The 19,720-nt window shown below is 41.1% G+C and overlaps 1 protein-coding gene across 6 annotated transcripts in view; it reads left to right on the forward strand.

Annotated features, from left to right (window-relative positions):
* The window catches only part of GTF2I (general transcription factor IIi), a 115,613-nt gene that overhangs the window by 81,247 nt on the left and 14,646 nt on the right, over positions 1–19,720 (forward strand). For all 6 annotated transcript variants that reach the window (XM_070567770.1, XM_070567767.1, XM_070567769.1 and 3 more), the window contains 7 exons: positions 74–145; positions 4,660–4,843; positions 5,875–5,933; positions 11,132–11,203; positions 12,176–12,359; positions 12,996–13,054; positions 13,436–13,510. In XM_070567770.1, the coding sequence (XP_070423871.1) occupies positions 74–145; positions 4,660–4,843; positions 5,875–5,933; positions 11,132–11,203; positions 12,176–12,359; positions 12,996–13,054; positions 13,436–13,510 (705 nt within the window). The remainder of the gene's footprint in view (positions 1–73; positions 146–4,659; positions 4,844–5,874; positions 5,934–11,131; positions 11,204–12,175; positions 12,360–12,995; positions 13,055–13,435; positions 13,511–19,720) is intronic.

Here is a 19,720-nt window from a genome sequence, read left to right on the forward strand (position 1 = left end):
ATCATAATATTTAATAACCTAAATTATGATTGCCATAAAGTTGAGGAAATGTGTGTATTTGTTGCTCTTTCAGTAAAGGAAGAGTGGTATGCCAGAATCACTAAGTTACGAAAGATGGTAGATCAACTTTTCTGCAAAAAATTTGGTAAGTCTAAATTTTCCTTTAACTAAAGCGTATTACATAAAGAAAGTAAATATGATGGATATGACTCACCTCCAGCTTTCTTTTATTGTTTTTAAATATATATTTATTATGAAAGGTTTTTAACCTGTGCAGAAAGGGAGAGAATAGTGACATGAACCCCCATATGCTCTTGAGTAATTTTTTAATACAGTATAGCTTAGCTTCGGGCATTTCACAGTTTTGGAATCCTTTTGTCTTCGGATCCTTGGACAATATTTTGTGTGCCTCTTGGGAAGAAAGGAGACCTTCAGTCACAGGCTGTCACCACAGTGCTCAGCAGTACACTGCTGGTTATCAGAGAATGTGACATGGCCCTCACTGTTATGCTGGGCTTGTGTGCTGTGCTTGCTGTGCCTTAGGATGCTTAGGTGTGGTTTACCATTGCAACAGCTTTTGTCACCAAAAATCATTCTTTCCCTTGCTTTATCCTACTTCTCAGCAGCATTCAACATAGTTGTCTTCTTATTTTTCTTCTTGGTTTTTAAGCTATCTTAAACTATTTTTATGGAAAGTTTCGAATCTTACCGACTTGTGGTTCCTTCCTGGGCTTCTCACTGTCTTCTGGCTGTCCTTTTCATTCTCTTGATGGCACCTCCCTTGAGTTCAGTCTTCAAGTTTAGGAGTGCTGCTCCACAGCTCAGTCCCAAACCTTCCTTCTCTTTTCTTGCTATTCTTTTTCCACAGGTAATCCCACTCCATCTCATATCTTAAAAATAATTTATTGTCTTTACCCTGATGATGTTCACATGTAAGTTTCTAGCCCTGAGAACTCCCCTTAGCACCAGACCTTTATAATCACCCACCTATTTGATAGCTCTGTCCGTCTTCTGACTTCACACGTCCTAAGTAGAGCTCGTGATTTCCCCCTGCAAATGCCTTCCTCTCCCAGTCTGCCCAGTGGCACCACACTCTGCCCAGGCTTCCAAGCAAAGGCCCTGGGAGGTACTGTTGATTTCTGTGTTGTCACAAGCCTTCCTGCCATCTCTGCATTGAAGACATAGCCCAAACCCATCCCCTTTTCTTCCTCACTGCTGTCTGTCCCTGTATTCAGAGCCAGTGCCACAAAGCGGCCAGATGTAAATCTAAAAACTTTAATGTTTTTAATCTCGTTAAAAACATAAAACAGAGCATGTCACTTCCCTCTTCTGTACTCTATGGCTTTTCTTTGCAGCTGGAATAAGCTCCATAGTCCCTGATCCCGGCACCCTGCCTTCCTTCTGGTATCACCTCCCTCCCTATCCCACTGGCTCACTTTGTAGCAGCTGCGGTGAGCATCTGCTTGTCCTTTACTTTTCTAGGGTCCTCCCCTCCTGGGACTGCTGCACTGTTAGTGTCCTTGTCTCTGGAATGCTCCTAGCTCAGATCTTTTTGTGCCTCTCCTTTTTATTTACGTCTCAACTTAAATGTGGCTGCACTGGAGATCTTTCTTTCCACCAAGCACCCATCAGACATAAACCGCCGAGCATGCTGTAGCTCATCTTCCTTTTGTTTTCCTCAAAGCACTAATGCTTGTCTTTTTCCTCCTGCTACTACACCGTGGATCTGACGGCCCAGATCTTGTCTGTCTTGTGCTTCTGCTTGGGCAGATGCTCAACAAATACTCACTGAGTGGACCAGGGTCAGAAATCACTGAGCCTTTCAGTCACATAGTGCACGTTGGGCCTCTTTGAATTATGACACTGAGAAGACCAAAGCAAGTACAGAAGTGCCACAGAGCTGTCATGGGCAAGGAAGGCTGCAGTGGAGAGCAGTGTGTGTGGCTGGAACAGAGAATCCTGAGTACCACAGGGATTCTCATAATTTTGTGAAAGAAACCATTAGAGTTTTACCACAAAAAAGCCAAGTCTACTGGGTGAGGATTCTTCTTCACCCTATAGTTTCCAAGAGGGTTGCATGGCACTGGGTCTTAAAGACCCAATAAACCAGCTTTTAGGTGCACCTCAAGTGGCAACTGCAAACTTAGGTCACTAATTGTGTGTTGTTTGCAGAATCCATGTACTTATTTTTTACTTATACTCTTTAACTCCCCGAAAAATTTTTTTTAATTATTTTTATCTTTTTTAATTATTTATTTTTTTTTGAGGAAGATTGGCCTGAGCTAACATCTGCCACCAACAATCCTCCTCTTTTTGCTGGGGAAGACTGGCCCTGAGCTAACATCCATGCCCATCTTCCTCTACCTTATATGTGGGACGCCTACCACAGCATGGCTTGCCAAGCGGTGTCATGTCCACACCCGGGATCCAAACCAGCAAACCCCGGGCCACCGAGAAGCGGAATGTGCTCACTTAACTGCTGTGCCACTGGGCTGGCCCCCTAACTCCCTGAAAATTTAATGCATCTAGAAAAAGTCAGAATTTTAAGTTTTTCCTCCTCATCAGTCTCCTTGACCATCCAACGTGAATATATAGGATCTTAGTGATAATTTTGTCCTCTTACATCTGGTCAGAAATCAGTTAATGAGCAATGAACTAAAGAATCTTCACCACTTGAAAAATCATATTTCTAAGACGTTTAGTAAAACAAATCAGATGATGAATATTGTTTATCGTTAGAGATGTGACCATTGTGTCATCATAATTCATGAGTAGGTGACATGTGATAATGATTATCTGCATGAATAGGCTTAAACTTTGCCTTCATGTTTAGTTTGGGAAATTGAGCCTGGTAAAAGAAACAGCCAGTCTGTTAGCATCACTGATGGTTGCCCAGCAAGCTGACTTTTGCTTCACGGAAGGAAGAGGCTATTGATGTAGTAGTGTATCACATAAAGAAAAAGTGATCAGTGGAAGATATTTTGGCATTGTATCAGAGCTAAGAAAATAGGTGAAAGTTTGTGTATTTTTACATTATAAAAGGCTGGTTCTTCTTCTTAGTGTTCATGGCCTTAAGTGGGTCTAGGAATGTAGCTACTTTGGAGAGTGAGAAGTCAGCAGAATTGCTGCTTTCTTTATGAACAACTAATGCAGTTGGCCTTTCCCCTTTTCTATAACTTCTGCTCCTCTCTCTCAGTTCCAACAATTGGTTTTTTTCATTTTATAGGAAGTTTGTTAGATTTATGATTATATTCTTCATTGCTCTATCTAATAGAATAATTATGCTTAGTATTACTCCCAGGTGTAAGTAGTCTTTACCATGTTTTATAGGGGAATGTTTCTTTTATAACATAAATAATGCTGCAATCTTTATTACATTGTATGTAGTTTTTCAAATGCACATTCTTTACTTATATCAAAAAGATTTTATAGTTGGGCCCTTCAGATTTGGTGCTAATGAAACGAAGAAAGAAACGAAGATATAAGCCCTTTAAATTTGAGGGGAAAGTCAGTCAAAGAAGGAAATACAAATTAATTCTTCAAGGAGCCACTCTTTTTTAAACCATCAGATTGTAAAAATATTTAAATGTAACATACATAATGGAAGGGAAACCTATAAAATGCTGATGATGTTTAAATTATTTGAATCTTCCTAGAGCTCTGTTTGGATGTGGTTTCAGAGCAGGGATTAGTAATTTCATTTTTACATTTTGAAATTTCAATTCTATACCTATTCAAAAGTAGGCAGATAGTACAATGCATTCCCATGTACCCATTTTTCAAATTGACTGATCATTAAGATTTTTCACCTTTTCTTCATTTCCTCTTTTTTCCATTTATAGGGATATTACAAAGCAAATCACAGACATTGTGTCTTTTTACTTGTTCAGTGTGCATCCATGGACAGTATTAACATTTGTTTACACAACCACAGTGTCATTTTCACACCTGCCAAAATTAACTAGTTCTTTGTATCTGTTGTTATCCAGTCCTTCATTGAGTTTCTTCATTCATCTGAAAAGTATCCTCAAGTTTTTGCTTTGAGTCTGGATCTAAGCAAGGTTCATGCGTTAACTTTGGTTGATGTGTATCTTTTAATCGAAACCAGTCTCTGCTTACTATTTTAATTTCCCATTCCACGAATTCTTTGCAGAAAGTTATTTCTTTAAAAGTGGTACACTCATGATGTTCAAGGGGTAAAGACCGTTAATCTTGTGCTTGTGGTAGAAATAAAAGTATAGCTTGATGTAAGTCAGTGTGCAGGATCCAATAGAAGAGGATTAGTATACTCATAAAACATTAAGTACCAAGAATCTGCCTCCAAATACTTGAAAAAGTAGTGTTTTAAGTTGTGATCTTTATTATTGTCAGTCATGATTTTCTTATCCTTTATTTCTTTCCAAAGATTGAAAGATTTTTTATAAGATATTAGAGATTGAGATGGTTTTAAAATCAGGAAACTTAAATCCACTAAAAGTTACCTCTTGACGGTGGACGGTTTATACTTGTATTTGCTGTATTAAGTCTGTTTCAGTAGTTAGTGCGTGTTTCCAGAGTATACTTTCTCTCTAAAAAGTTGACAGGTACCTTGCTTTGGATTGTACTAAAATATGATTTCAACAGAGACTTAGTGTCCGGCATTGCTTTTCTTTTGTAAAGCTGAAGCCTTGGGGAGCACTGAAGCCAAGGCCGTACCTTACCAGAAATTTGAGGCACATCCTAATGATCTCTATGTGGAAGGACTGCCAGAAAACATTCCTTTTAGAAGTCCCTCGTGGTATGGAATCCCAAGACTGGAAAAAATCATTCAAGTGGGCAATCGAATTAAATTTGTTATTAAAAGGTAAGATTATAATCCGCAGAAACATTTAATGTTGTCCTTAAGAAGAGGTTAATTTCATGAACATGGGCCTTTTGTTCCCCTCTCAGTTGGACTGACTTAAAATTAAAGTATTGCATTTAGATCCACTTACTGAGTAAATGTTTATTCAGTACCAGGCACCAGATGTAGAAAATGGGTCCAACAGGAACCCTGTTTGTCCTTGGTAGGCTTATTACAGAGATAACTGCAATGAAGTGTTCCTGAGCACTTTGGGGAAGAAGACGAGGGTGGCATGTGGATGGGTTAGTTGTGCATAGGGAATGGAGGAAAGATGTCCCAAAGAAAGCAGATAGATAAGTAGGGGCAGGGAGGTGTCAGACGTACTTGAACGTTCACATACCCACACCATTCTGTGTGGAGCTGTGGGCTTGGCATGTTAGGACAGCCTGAGAGGGCCAAGTGGAGGAGGGCGTTCAGTGGAGTGATTAAAAGGTTTGAAAGCCTGTTCCTCTTAAAATAATTTTGATTTATATTTCAAAAGGGTTATTCTGGCTTGAGTTTGAGGGATAGCAGAAGGGAGATTTGGGGGCAGGGAGTGGCAACAAAAGGCCTCTCTTGAATAGGAGGGCTGTGGTAGGATAGCCTCTGTGGTACTTGCTCACTGATTGGGAGTGTGCGTTTATCTGTGTATCTTCGTTGGGACTAATTGTTTAGGGGAGAGGAAACTGTAGGATGACGTAGCTAGACATTTCTAGCTGTTGCGTGGTGTACTTCATCTGAGGGTTAGAAACAGGAGGTTGGACTGGTTGCGGGAAAGGCGACTGTTTTGCACAGTTTTGAGCTAATTGCCTTTGAGGACATACAGGTGGTCCCAATCGAATCTGTGGAAATTGCTATTTTCAAAATAATCTAGAGTCACCAAAATGATTTTTTTCACTGCAAATGATGGCAGAATGAACCATATTGAAAATCATCGGCAGTGCACAGCTGTGTGGGGAAGGACTTTATGGCGTTCCTAAATGCTGTATTACTAACATGAACCGTTTTTCCAGACCAGAACTTCTGACTCACAGTACTACTGAAGTTACTCAACCGAGAACAAATACACCAGGTAAGATGGTTGTGACTTCTTTTAAAAAGCTTAGATGAGCCAGCCTGATGACCTAGAGTTTAAAGTTTGGTGCTCTCACCACTTTGGCGGCCTGGGTTTGCTTCCGGCTCTTGGAACCATACCACCCATCTGTCAGTGACCATGCTGTGGCTGTGGCTGACATGGAAGAACTAGGAAGCCTTACAAATAGAATATAGAACCATGCACTGGGCTTTGAAACTCTGGGGCATATTTTATGCTTAGAGCACATTTCAATTCAACTAGCCACCTTTGAAGTGCTGAGTTGCCACGTGTTGCTAATGTGTCAGACCATGCAGATGTTGTAGACCTTAATTTTTATTCCTGTGGACCCTGTTTTTAAACGACCAGTACCAAATACTGTAATTCCAGCATCTGTGCTGACATCACAGCCATTCAATAGAAAAGGACTATGAAGTCTCACTTGCACATGTGTGAATGGTTTTATCTTCTTTATTTGAGCTGTGTGTCTGCCTTTATTTCTTTCCCATCTTTTTGTCTAATATTGCGTAATGTCAGAAAAAGTGATCACAGCTTGTAATCTACAACATTAGGGACTTCTATTGCCAAGAACCAATGGATTTTTCTCAATTCGTGCAGTTAATCGTTCTGGTAGATACTAAGGTGAACTGGTCTACAAGACAGGGTACTAAAATACTGCACTAAAATATTTTGTGTCTACTAACATACTGATCCTCCAGCTCTTAAGGGACCCCGGGGGCAGCTGTTGAAGATCAGCTGGTACGCCAGATAGATTGTGTAATTTTTCCTGTTTATCGTGGCATTAAAAGTGTTTGAGAAATACTGTATTAGGGAAACAGAATTATCCTGTGTCAGCAGTCCTGCAGGGGAGAGGATATAATCACTATTTGCCTCTTAGGTTGAGCATCAAAATCATCACAGCAGCCTCCTCAGCATACTTTTGATATAGGCAAAGAGACAAAGTATTGGTGATGAGTTGAAGATTGGATGTGACACAGACTTTGCTGAGGGAAGTCATGCAAAGAAAAATATTCCCCAAGGTGGAGCTTTGATATGGTGGATTAGTCTGAATATAATGGAAGTCTGTGTATGAGTCTTCATTTCTCAAGACAGACCTCAAATTCAAGGTTGTGATTAATGTGATCACTGCTTTTATTAGGGACAATTCTAATAGTGGTTGCAAACAGAATGTTAAACGTGTATCTTTGAAAGAATATACAAGCACCATAGAAATTAGTCCAAAGACTGAGTAATAGTCTCTGCAATTCTTGATCTGCTGTCTTCTAGCATAGAGAGTTTAATGGCCTAATATCAAAAGAATCTGGATTCTCCCAATTGTTAACAACATTTGGTCTTCTATCATTCATAGGAGACCTTGGAAAGAATTAACGGTTGTCATTCTTCATTCCAACAAAGCATTACTCAATTTACCAGCGAGCCAGTCATCAGTGTTGTGCTAGGCCAATTCAAGTCATAGACCACTTGACAAAAGAATTTGTTAGTCATTGCCCTCAGAGACGTCTACTTGGTTCTTGCTGTGACATGGGAATAGGTAACAGTTGTGTGCTTAAACACACTGTGGGTATACTGCCCTTAATTGTGTAAAAGATCTGTGTGTCACATGTGAGAAAGTTGTAGCACTAGCCAGGTCATTGAGCTTTGAAGGGGAAGAAGTGGGGAGGTGTTCCTTGGTTCTTGGGAGGAATGGATCAGAGATCTTGTATTGGAGTAGCAAAGACAGAGAAGCAAGTGCAGGGGAGGCAGAGGAGAGGCAGAGCAGCAAGTTGACAGAAGCTCTTTATAGGAATAATGCAGATTTGATTTATACCAGACTGACTTCCTGTGGTTGAATGGTTGAGCTTCCATATTAAACCCTTGAGATGCTAGGTTTTCTTTTAAAGTAAAAGTTTTAAAGTACTTTTATAGTAAAAGAAATGTTAAAAGATTTTCTGAGGCCACCAGGCATGAGCAGTATTTTCAGAACTTCTCCAGCATTTCTCACCACCTATGTCAGCAAACACAGTGAATTGCACACTTCATGTGATTCCTGCACTTGCTCTGCTGTCCCCTTACTCCCTCCCGCTCCTTTCCTTATCCTGCGTACCTCCAGTCAGGCCCCAGTGTCTCCACCAAACAGGTCCTGACCATATCTGTCCAAGTAGGTACATCCTGCATGTCATTTATTTTAGTTTACTTTCCTGTTACATTGGATAGGAGGTGGTTGTCTTAAAAATAAGGGGTAAGGAAACGAACTGGATTGTGGATGTGCATAGTGTTGAGTGACATCTCCCTAATCCCTTTGACGTTTGTTTCCTGCTGTGATTAGTGCAGTCATGCTTTGTGTGGGTCTGTAGGCACATGTCTGTTAGATGGGACAAGGAATGTGTTGCAAGTGAAGCCGTTCTTGTGGAACCTGGGGTAGGAGGCCTGGGGGCGTTTAACGTTTTATTTAACTTTTGCTAACCTGTTCTGATGGAGAGCTGCTACTTTATGTTATTGTCCTTCTGCTTATCTCCTTTGTTCTGGATTTTGTAGCCCCTTTCCTTTTTTTGATTTTTCAGGAATGAGGTTCTTCCTGAGCATTTCTTGAAGAGTAGGTCTTGTGGCAATGAACTCCCTTAACTTTTATCTGGGAAAGTTTTTATTTCTCCATCGTATTTGAAGGATATTTTCGCTGGGTAGAGTATTCTTGGCTGCAGGTTTTTGTCCTTCAGAGTTTTGAATATTTCATTCCAATCTCTTCTAGCCTCTAAGGTCTCTCCTGAGAAATGTGCTGATAGCCTTATGGGGGTTCCTTTGTAGGTTATTTTCTTCTGCCTGGCTGCAGTATTTTCTCTTTGTCGTTGACTTTTGCTAGCTTCACTACCATATGCCTTGGGGTTGGTTTTCTTACATTGATAAAGTTTGGAGATCTATTGGCTTCTGTCACATGAAGTTCCATCTTTCTTCCCAGATTTGGAAAGTTCTCAGCCATTATTTCTTTGAACAGGCCTTCTGCCCCCTTCTCCTTCTCTTCTCCCTCTGGTATACCTATGACCCTTATGTTGCATCTCCTAATTGAGTTGGATAATTCTCGGAGAACTTCTTCATTTCTTTTTAGTCTTAGTTCTCTCCCCTCCTCTGTCTGCAGCATTTCTATATTCCTCTCCTCCAAATTGCTAATTCTGTCCTCCGTATTATCAACCCACTGTTCAGAGAGTCCAGATTTTTCTTAATCTCCTCCATTGTGTTCTTCATCCTCAGTATTTCTAATTGGTTCTTCTTTATAGTATCAAGCTCTTTTGTGACATAGCTCCTGAACTCATTGAGTTGTCTATCTGAATTCTCTTTTAACTCATGAGTTTTTTAATAATGGCTATTTTGAAATCATCCTCATTTAGGTTATAGATTTCATTCTCTTTGGGGTTGTTTTCTGGGTACTTATCATTTTCCTTCTGTTCTGGAGATTTAATGTATTTTTTCATATTGCTTGATGGCGTGGATGTGTGCCTCCGCATAGAGATAGAGTTTAGTTGCTGCTTCCACTTGTTACAACTGGTGTGGGGGGGCAACAGCTGTTTAGACTGCATCAACCAGGAACCCTGTCAGCTGTTACTGACTGGACCTGGGCCCCTCCTTGTAGTCACAGTGGTCCTGTGGGGTCCCTCGTCAGTTGTGGGGGCTATCACAAGGGGTCCTCAGGCTGCTGGTGCCTACTGTTGCAGACCACCTAGACGCGCTCCCTCGTTGGGGTCTGGAGCAGTGTTATGGGCTTTCCCAGCACCCAGGAGCAGGATCACCTATAATCGCAGCTCTGTTCCTGTCATAGCCGACAAGATCACACTTGCCCACTATAGGTCCCAGCAGAGCTATGGGTATCTTCTGCAGCCTGTGGTTAGTTCACATAGCTGTGCTACTTTTGTCCCAGGGCCTTACAGCCTTGTGATTGCCGGTCGGGACCTCTTCACTAGTGCCGTGCAGAGGCCTTTGCTGAGGCTGCTGTGGGAACCTGGAGTTCCCCCCTGGGCCACATAGCCGTTCCACTGGAGCTCCACCCAGCCCCAAACCACTCCCATGGAATCTCTGGGAGCCCCTTGCCCCGTCTGGGACACAGCAAGAGTCCGTGGGCCCGGCGGTGGCTGGCCGGCTGCTGCCTTGCAGGGAATTCTGCTCTTTGGGAACTTCCTGGCATTCTGAATGCTGGGCAGGGCCTCTCTGGTAATGACGAGCAGAGGCTTTCCTTGCTGGCGGTGTGGGAGCTTGGAGTTTCCCCCTGTGCCGCAGAGCCAGGCCATGGAGCTCCACCCAGCCCCCCAAGCACGTCCATGGGAAGTCTGGGTGCCTCTTTCACCCTCCTGTGCACAGCCAGAGTCTGTGGGCCCGGCAGCAGCTGGCGGGCTGATGCCCTGTCTGGGAATCTGCTCCCTGGGAGCTTCCCGGTGTTCTGAATGTTGGGCGATGCCTCCCTGCTAATGGCGAGCAGAGGCTTTCCCTGCTGGTGGGTGTGGGACCCTGGAGTTTCCCCCTGGGCTTAGGTGTAATCGCGGGGTCTTAGGTAGGGCTGTTGTCACCTGTTTCCACCGTTGTTCTGCCGGTGAGTGCACACTCCCGCCCTTGGTGCGTGGCGATGCTGTGGGGGAGTCTGCTGGAAGAGAGCCTCTTGCAGGTACTAGGCTGTCTGGGGGTCTGGGGTCGGAGAGTTTTCACTTATCTCCACCTCCTCCCTGGGGGAAGTCCGTCCGCCTTCCGATGTATAGCAGCACGGGTCTCTCAGGCATCTTGAGATGTTATCTGGATATCCTTTGTGAACCGGTGAGTGTCCAATTAGTTGTAGATTTGAAGGGGGAGAGACAAAGAAGACTACTCACTCCGCAATCTTGGTCCCGCCTCCCTGGGGCCGTTTAAAAACCACTCTTTCTTGTGAACAAGTTCTTCATTTACAGCGTGAACTTAAATTTGAATTCTGTCTCCCTGCAGTTTTTCTGATATTTGACAACTCCAGGAAGTAATTCTTTTAAGACCCCAAGGTTTTTGTTTTTAAACAAAATTTAACTGTGAGCATCACTGGATTGTATGCCTAAAACTAATACAGTGTTATATGTCAACTATATCTCAATTTTTTTAAAAAAAGAACATCACTTGAAAGAAGAGCATTCAATCTAATTTTGTGTGAGCACCAGTAAGGAACATTGTTAATTAGATTTACTTTTGCATTCTAGTCAAAGAAGATTGGAATGTCAGAATTACCAAGCTACGGAAGCAAGTGGAAGAGATTTTTAATTTGAAATTTGGTAAGTAAAAGACAGTGATTATGTTATGTCTTCATTTAAAAATATAATTGAAAGGCAGTGTTCTGAATGAAGGATAGCAGTTCAGGACCTCCAGAGGGAAGGTCAGAGTCGGGGTCTTACTTTATGTCTGTTGGATTCAGTTTTCTCATGTGTCAGAATGGGAGGAAAAGGGAGGAGTTGGGGTGAATCTCACTTGCACTGTCTGTACTTCTGATCTGGTTAACACATATGGCAAATGGGTTTCATCATTTGTTTCAACTTAGATTTGTTGACAGTGGTTTCCTGGAGCGCTGTCTTGAGAAGGATTCTGAGGAGATTCAGCAAGAGTGTTTCAGTTGATGGGGTGTGTCTGTCATGGAGAAGGAAGTAAGGAGTAGGAGTGATAGCAGAGTTCCTGGGGCGTTCCCACGCGTCATTTTCCTAGCTGTTGTTGACGTGTCCTAGATCAGGAAGCTTAAACACTCTGCCTCTGATCTCGAGGCATCATACGCACCTCTTATCTATTAAATGGCAAACTTGAATTTACATAACACAAGGCTGGGTAGGTGCCATTCCACTGTGGAATGGCCATGGTTCATTTCTGCCGAGAGCACAGAGATAATTTTGTCTAATAATGTAACTTTTTTTGATTTGAAGTGTTAAAAGGTTCCTCTTAAAAGTACTTATTTTTTAGGCTTATTCTTCAACTTTGCACTATATACTAAGTAAAACGCTTCCAATATTAAGTGGAGATTGTTAGATTTTAGGGAACTTTTGCGTAACGTATTTGAAAATACCCAGATATTGATTAGACTTACTGTGGTGATCATTTCACAAGATATACAAATAGCGAATCATTATGTTGTATCCCTGAAACTAATATGTTATATGTCAGTTACACCTCAATAAGAAAGAAGGAAAGAGAATGCAGACAAAAATAAAAGAATGTCTCAAATTTTACCTTCCACAAGTTATGTTCTCTTATACTTTCAGCTCAAGCTCTTGGACTCACAGAGGCAGTGAAAGTACCATACCCTGTGTTTGAATCAAATCCCGAGTTCCTTTATGTAGAAGGCTTGCCAGAGGGAATTCCCTTTCGAAGCCCCACCTGGTTTGGAATTCCACGACTTGAAAGAATTGTCCGTGGGAGCAACAAAATCAAGTTTGTTGTTAAAAAGTAAGTTCTGTTTGCCGGTAGTCATTTCTGGAATTAAAACAATAAAGTTATATGTATATTTAAATATTTTCCTAGCTGCAGATGATGGCTAAGGCTTTGGAGTCCGTGATGGAAAAGCGTAGCTCTGAGCTACAGTCCTGGCACTATCCATTGCCTCCCACATCCTTTACCTGCACGTGCTTTTCTTCATCAGCACAAGTAGGATTGTAACCCCTGCCTCACAGTGCTGGTGGTGCTGAAGTTGGTCAGAGACACTGCCATCTCTTAGTATTCCTCAATACTTGAATGGAACAGAAAAAGGCTGATTTTTATCTGCTCTGTTATTCCTGGTTAAACTTGTGGACAGGCAACTGAATTTCAGTGGTTGAGTTTCTTATTTACATATCCGTAGAATTTCAGTAGTTGAAGAAACTAAATTAGTGTTTGTCAATTTTCATTTTCATGTTGGAAGTCATTTACGCTTTAGAAAATCCCTTAACAGTTGTGGGAAGGAAAAGCGAGTTTTTGTCGATAATGGCAAATTATTGTTGCATTACAGAGTGAGTGCCTTTATAGAAAGCGTTGGTCATGATCATTTTTAACTGTGAAGACGAGTATTATACTGGCTACTGTAACGTGTCCTGGTTTTCTCTCTAGACCTGAACTCGTTATTTCCTACTTGCCTCCTGGAATGGCTAGTAAAATAAACACTAAAGGTAAGAAATTATATATACTCTTTTTTTATATTTCAGCACATTGAAACATTCTTTATCACTGTTAAATAAATCATACTGAATCATTCATTGACCAGTATCTTTTTGAGGCTTTCAGTTAGTTCCTTTGCTTTTTAAGGTATTTTATTCAACGGGACTTTTTTTTTTTAACATTTCATTGAAGGTTTCATGTTTGCAATCCTCCTCCATTCATGTTTCCACAGCTTTGTTGAGACTCATGTGGAGGATTACACTACCAGTTTAATTCTTCAGGTTTCTTTGAAAAGAGCCAAACTGTATGAATTTTAATACTCTGCTTCTATAGCGCATCCCCTTCTGGGTTTTTTTATAATACTCAAAAAGAATTCTGCGCTTGCTCTACAGCCTTGCAGTCCCCGAAAAGGCCCCGGAGCCCTGGGAGTAACGCAAAAGTTCCCGAAATTGAGGTCACTGTGGAAGGTAAGGCCCCCACTGTGGTAGTTTTCTCTTGGTTTTCCAGTTCACTGGCTAGATAGGATTCTTCACTTTTTTGTCTATTTTTATGCAAATGAGCTTTAATAAAACTTGTTTTAGTTGTGGATAACTCCCTGTGATGAAGCTAAATTCCTGCATGTTTGCAACTGAAATTTTCAGAACAGTCAACATGATGTTCTTGGAGCATATTGTAAACTGCAGGAAAAGCCCTGAAATGGTTTTCTTTTCTGATAGTAAAGTAAGGGTGCAGAGAGGGACATGTGGGGTTTTTCTCATCTCCTTCTTTTCTATTCTTTTCAGGAAGGGAAGTTTAGGGATGGTTTAAACAGTAGTACCTTGGATTAAACTAGTTTCTGCTACATCTTCAAGTTAACTTCCTTCTCTCCACTCCTGTGGGTCTGTGGGATCTCATCTTTTCAGGTTCACATTATTAGAGTACGTCATACAATATTACAGGAAATCCTGAATCCGTTAGGTATGAATATTTCCTTCCATCTCTTCATTAATGCAAAGGGAAAGGATAACTTCATTTAGATAATTCTTTGTTGTCATGTAGCCTCAAGTTTTGTATTAAGAATTTGCAGTACTGACATTAAGTGGAGCCTCAGTCTCCATTTAGTTATCTTGTTACTCACAGAGAACCTGCTTTCTCGCATGCAAGGCAGCAGGCATCCTTATGCAATTTATGGATATCATACACCAGTTTAGTCATTTCTGTTCAGAATTTCCAGGAAGTCAATTAAAATGTATTCAGTCCTTTACTTTCCTCCTTTGGGATAACATCTGAGGAAGAGCCCTCTAATCCACAAGGTGCTGTATGTTCCTGAAGGAGCTCCCAAATACGAAGTAAAGTGCATGTGGTGTTACTTGCAGTAGAAAGACACAGACACTGAGGACCAGACACCTGAGCCTGAATCCGTAAAGATTTCAACAGTGTGAACAGTAATACTGCATAAAAGGCTGATAGAGGCTTCACAGAGATTACATTTAAATTAGACTTTGCTGGAAGAGTACAATTTCTCCAGACAGAGAGAGGGCATAGGCATAGCATGAGCAAAAGTGCTGATTAAATAGAGGAACAGTTTGAGTGATGACAAATAATCTGTTTTAGGGAGCGTAGTTCTGCATCTTTACTTACTGTCTCAGGAACTTTTAAGGTATCTGGCAAGAAGTCCTGGAGCTAGCTGGTTCTGCGGTCGTAGCGGTTGTATTGAAATGATTGATCCATGCTGCCTTCATTTCGTACATTGATAGGGAAAACCATTAAAGAAGTAGTGGCCCCAAAACTTCACTAGGGTCGTGAGATTAGAGGTCACAAGGAAAACAGAGTTCAGTTGAGAAGGAAAGGTGGGATGGTGAGATGACAGGCAGTCATGCAGTTGAATAACAGTGCTTAGGTTAGGAGGTTGAAAAGGTATTTTATGATGCAGCCATGGATTCTGCAGTAGTAGTAAGGGTGGCATAAGAGAACATCGTATACCTCAAAAAAGGAGAGACTGCTGGGGCTGGCCCTGTGGCCGAGTGGTTAAGTTTGCGTGCTCCGCTTCGGGGGCCCAGAGTTTCACCAGTTCAGATCCTGGACGTGGATGTGGCAGCACTCAGGCCATGCTAAGGCAGCCTCCTGTATAGCACAACCAGAGACACTCACAACTAGAAAATACAACTATATACTGGGGGACTTTTAGGGGAAGAAGAAGGGGGAGAAGAAAGATTGGCAACAGTTGTTAGCTCAGGTGCCAATCTTAAAAAAAAAAAAAAGGAGAGACTGCTGAGGCAAGGAACCGTGGTAGAGTTACAAGCTGTCTCATTTTAAAACATCCCGGAATTGAGAAAGGCTTTGACCTTACGTACACAGAGGACACCATCCAGGAAAAGTCATTCAAGTTCCTAAACTTTTTTTCCTTTTTCTATTTTATATAAAGTTAAATTGTGTATAGGTTGGTGTCCTGATCTCAAATAAATTAATCTGTGGGTATTAAATATGAAAGGTGGGGGGAGATGAAACAACCAGTTAATAGCCACCATTTTTACAGGCACTACACAGTTGAGTATTAGAAACAGCACATTTCTCAAAACCAGATTAGTTCATGATGGTCAGTTGGCACATTAGGGACATACTTCTGGAAGTTACTCTGACTTGTATTTTTAAACTTCATCCACTGAGCTTATTAAATCTTACGAAGTATAAGTAAACTCGTGGTTATCAATTAGATGTTAGGAAAACAGAGAAATGAAGAGTTAATGTAATGAGTTAAAATGATTAGGCCTATAGAAGGAAGGTTAACAAATACAAATTTAGGCCTGTATTCTATTGTAGCCAAGAAACAGAAGAGTACAATTTGTTATTTTACAAATAGATGTCTGTTTTTCTTACATAAAAAAAAATACGAAGGTAGCTTATCTTCAGTAGCTCAAAAATAATAAGACTGGCTTCTCTGTTTCCTCCTGACGCTTCCTTCATGTACCAGATCAAGCTCCTGTGCACCCTGTCTACATTCAACGCAGGGCATAGAGGAGATGTAACGTCGGCCTTACCTGGACCCATTGTCCGCAAAAGCAAGGAGCCTTTCTAGAATCCCCTTGGAGTTTTTTGCTTAAGTCTCTTGGTTGCGGGGGTGGAGAATTAGAAATGATGATAAAACACAGGCTCTGATGCCACAGTGTTTGGATCTAAACCCCAGCTCTCTGCTCCAGTTAGTGTATCTGAGTGAGAATAGGACTTAACTTACACGCTCTTTTTTTTTTAGATTTTATTTTTCCTTTTTCTCCCAAAGCCCCCCAGTACATAGTTGTATATTTTAGTTGTGGGTCCTTCTAGTTGTGCTATGTGGCACGCCGCCTCAGCATGGCCTGATGAGCAGTGCCATGTCCACGCCCAGGATCCCTGGGCTGCTGAAGCGGAGCACACGAACTTAACCTCGGCCATGGAGCTGGCCCCCATATATGCTCTTTTTAAATTGAGATATAATTCACATATGATAAAATACCCCATTTTAAAATATACAATTCAGTAGCTTTAGTACATTCATAAGGTTGTGCAACCCTCAGTACTGTCTAATTCCAGAATTTTCGTCATCCAGAAAAACAGTGCATACCCATTAGCACTTGCTCCCCTTCTCCCCCTCCTTGCAGCCACTGGCAACCACTACCCTGCTTTTTTGTCTCTGTGGATGTGCCTGTTTTGAACATTTCTTATAAGTAGAATCATACACTATACGATCCTTTGTGACTGACTTTGTTTATTTAGCATAATATTTCCAGGTTCATCTATGTTATAGTATGTAGGGGTACTCCTCCCCTTTTTAAAAATTGTAGTTAAGTAGACATAAAATTTAATGTTTTAACTCTTTTTAAGTGTTCCATTTGGTGACATTGGTATATTCCCAATTGTTGTGCAATCATAACTACCACTCACCTCCAGAACTACTTCGTCTTCCCCACTGAAACTCCGCCTGGTAAACACCAACTCCACATTCATTTTGCCCCTCCACCCAGCCGGTGGCAGCTCCCTTTTGACAATTGGGAATAATGTTCCTATGAACTTAGATATTCAAACAGCTGTTCCAGTCCCTGCTTTCAGTCCTTTTGGTTATGTACCCAGAGGTGGAATTACTGGATCGTATGGTTAGTCTGTGTTTAATTGTTGAGAAACTGCTGTACCATTTTTCCACAGCCACTCTGATTTTACGTTCCCATCAGCAATGCACCAAGGGTTCGGATTTCTCCACATCCTCACCACCGCTTGTTACTTTCTGTTATTTAGGTAATAACCATCCTAATGAGTGTCCATCCTTTTAATTTTTTAATTTTTTTAATTTTTTTTTAAATTTTTTTGAGGAAGACTAGCCCTGAGCTAACATCTGTGCCCATCTTCCTCTACTTATTTTATATGTGGGATGCCTACCACAGCATGGTGTGCCAAGCAGTACCATGCCCGCACCCAGGATCCAAACCTGCGAACCCTGGGCCGCCAAAGCAGAATGTGTGCACTTAACCGCTGCACCACTGGGCCAGCCCCCATCCTTTTTATTGATTAATAATATTCTGTTGTGTGGATATATGGCATTTGTTTATGCATTCACCAGTTGATGGCCATTTGGGTTGTTTCCACTTTCTGGGCACTATGAATAAAGCTACTATGAACATTCATGTACCAGTTTTTGTGTGGACATGTTTTTAATTCTATGTTTTGTGTGTTTTTTTGGAAGATTTTATTTTTTAAACACAAACGTATTAACTAGAATGATTTCATATGGATGTTCACATATTTAGCTTTTCCTGCTTTGGAGTGGAATCAGCAAGGGAGGCAAGATAGGAATGCTCTTTAGGTTGGGTAATAAACCCATTTATTACACCAGATATTGTGTTTCTGAATTGAAACAATGCCATCTTGGTGTTAAATCCTCACTTTGCACACTTTTATTTTGTATTTTTTGTTTCTGATTCAAAAGAAAAAGGTTTAGGTCAGTGATGGGTTTGTGAAAAATGGTTTTGACACTGTGCCATAAATAGAGGACCTTGTCCCACAGTAGCTTTCTGTTACTTAACCAGTGCTATAAATGGACTCTGAATTTAATTTCTATTTGTTAAAATACTGTAAAATATTTGTATTTTAAGGTGACTAAGTAGTAAAGAGTTGTGTCCAGGTTCAGGAACTTTTCTCAAGGGTTTAGTGATAGGAAGGAGGTATTTTTAGGCTTATAAATGGAATTTTTAATTACTTTAAATATCAGATTTATTACATTTATACACAGTATAATTTATACGTGAGAAAATACCCTCATTTTAATCGTACAGTTGGAGTTCTGAAAAATGTTTGTGCCACCCGTGTAGTCGACACAGAATATCTCCATTGCCCTAAAGTGTTCCCCCCATGCTCGTCAGCAGTCAGTCCCTCCCAGGCCAGGCCACAGGCTGCCGTTGATCCACTTTCTGTCACCATGGAATAGTTTAGCCTGTTCTAGAATTTCATATGATTGGAATCATGCTGTATCTGTTATTTTATGGTTTGCCTCTTTTGCTTAGCACAATATCTTTGGGTTTATACTTGTTGCGTATTTTCAGTATTTCCTTTTTATTGCTGAGTATTTACTCCATTGTACAGATTTTCCACATTTTGTTTATACATTTGTTGATGGATATTTGGGTTTATTTCCAGTCTTTGCCTAATAAAGACGCTGTGAACATTTGTGTTTAAGGTGTGGCATATGCTTTCCTTCTCTTGAGTAGATATTTAGGAGAGGAATTGCTGGGTTGTTAACTTTCTGAGAAACTGCCCAACAGTTTGCCAAAGTGGTTGCATCGTTTTACACTCCTGCCAGGACTGTGAGAATTCCAGTTGCTACACATCCTCGCAGTACTTGGTATTGTCGTTCTTTTTAATTTGGCTATTCTAGTGAGTGTATAGTGTCAATTCACTGAAGTTATGCTAGAATGCCAATTTATTGGTTTAGAATAATTTCTCGATATTTCAGTCAACTCAATTCTGTCAGCTGATCACAAGTTTCTTCCTGTCTTGCCCTGTTGCTATTAAAGGGTTGCTTAGTGAGCATGCAGCATCTTAGTTGGATGGCCTCAGTAGCCTGTTAGAGAACTGTGGTTATGGAAGGTACTGATTTCCTCTGTATAGTTATCCTACCAGGTAAACCAGGCTGCTTGAGCCAGCTGGTCCAGAAACATTTTGCTTTCATCACAATACTTTCTTATTTAGGAGTTTTGAAATAATTACAGACTGGAATATTGACTCTTTTTTTTTTTTTTTAAAGATTTTATTTTTTTCCTTTTTCTCCCCAAAGCCCCCCGGTACATAGTTGCATATTATTCGTTGTGGATCCTTCTAGTTGTGGCATGTGGGACACTGCCCCAGCGTGGCTTGATGAGCAGTGCCATGTCCACGCCCAGGATTCGAACCAACGAAACACTGGGCCGCCTGCAGCGGAGCGCGCGAACTTAACCACTCGGCCACGGGGCCAGCCACTGGAATATTGACTCTTGACATTTTATAGGGAATGACATAAATTTGATCTTCATCCGCCATTCCCACCAGATGCCTCTAAATACTCTTAAAGATTTTGAGGCCATATCCGGGCTAAGTAAGGAGGATAGGAGTGGCCGAATGCATTCTTTGTATCTGCCCTCCATTGCTTAGATCTGGGAAATGATTTGTGAAATTCCTGTCCACAAGTGTTACCGAAC

Source organism: Equus przewalskii, chromosome 12 (genome assembly GCF_037783145.1).
Source record: "Equus przewalskii isolate Varuska chromosome 12, EquPr2, whole genome shotgun sequence".
Classification (NCBI taxonomy): domain Eukaryota; kingdom Metazoa; phylum Chordata; class Mammalia; order Perissodactyla; family Equidae; genus Equus; species Equus przewalskii.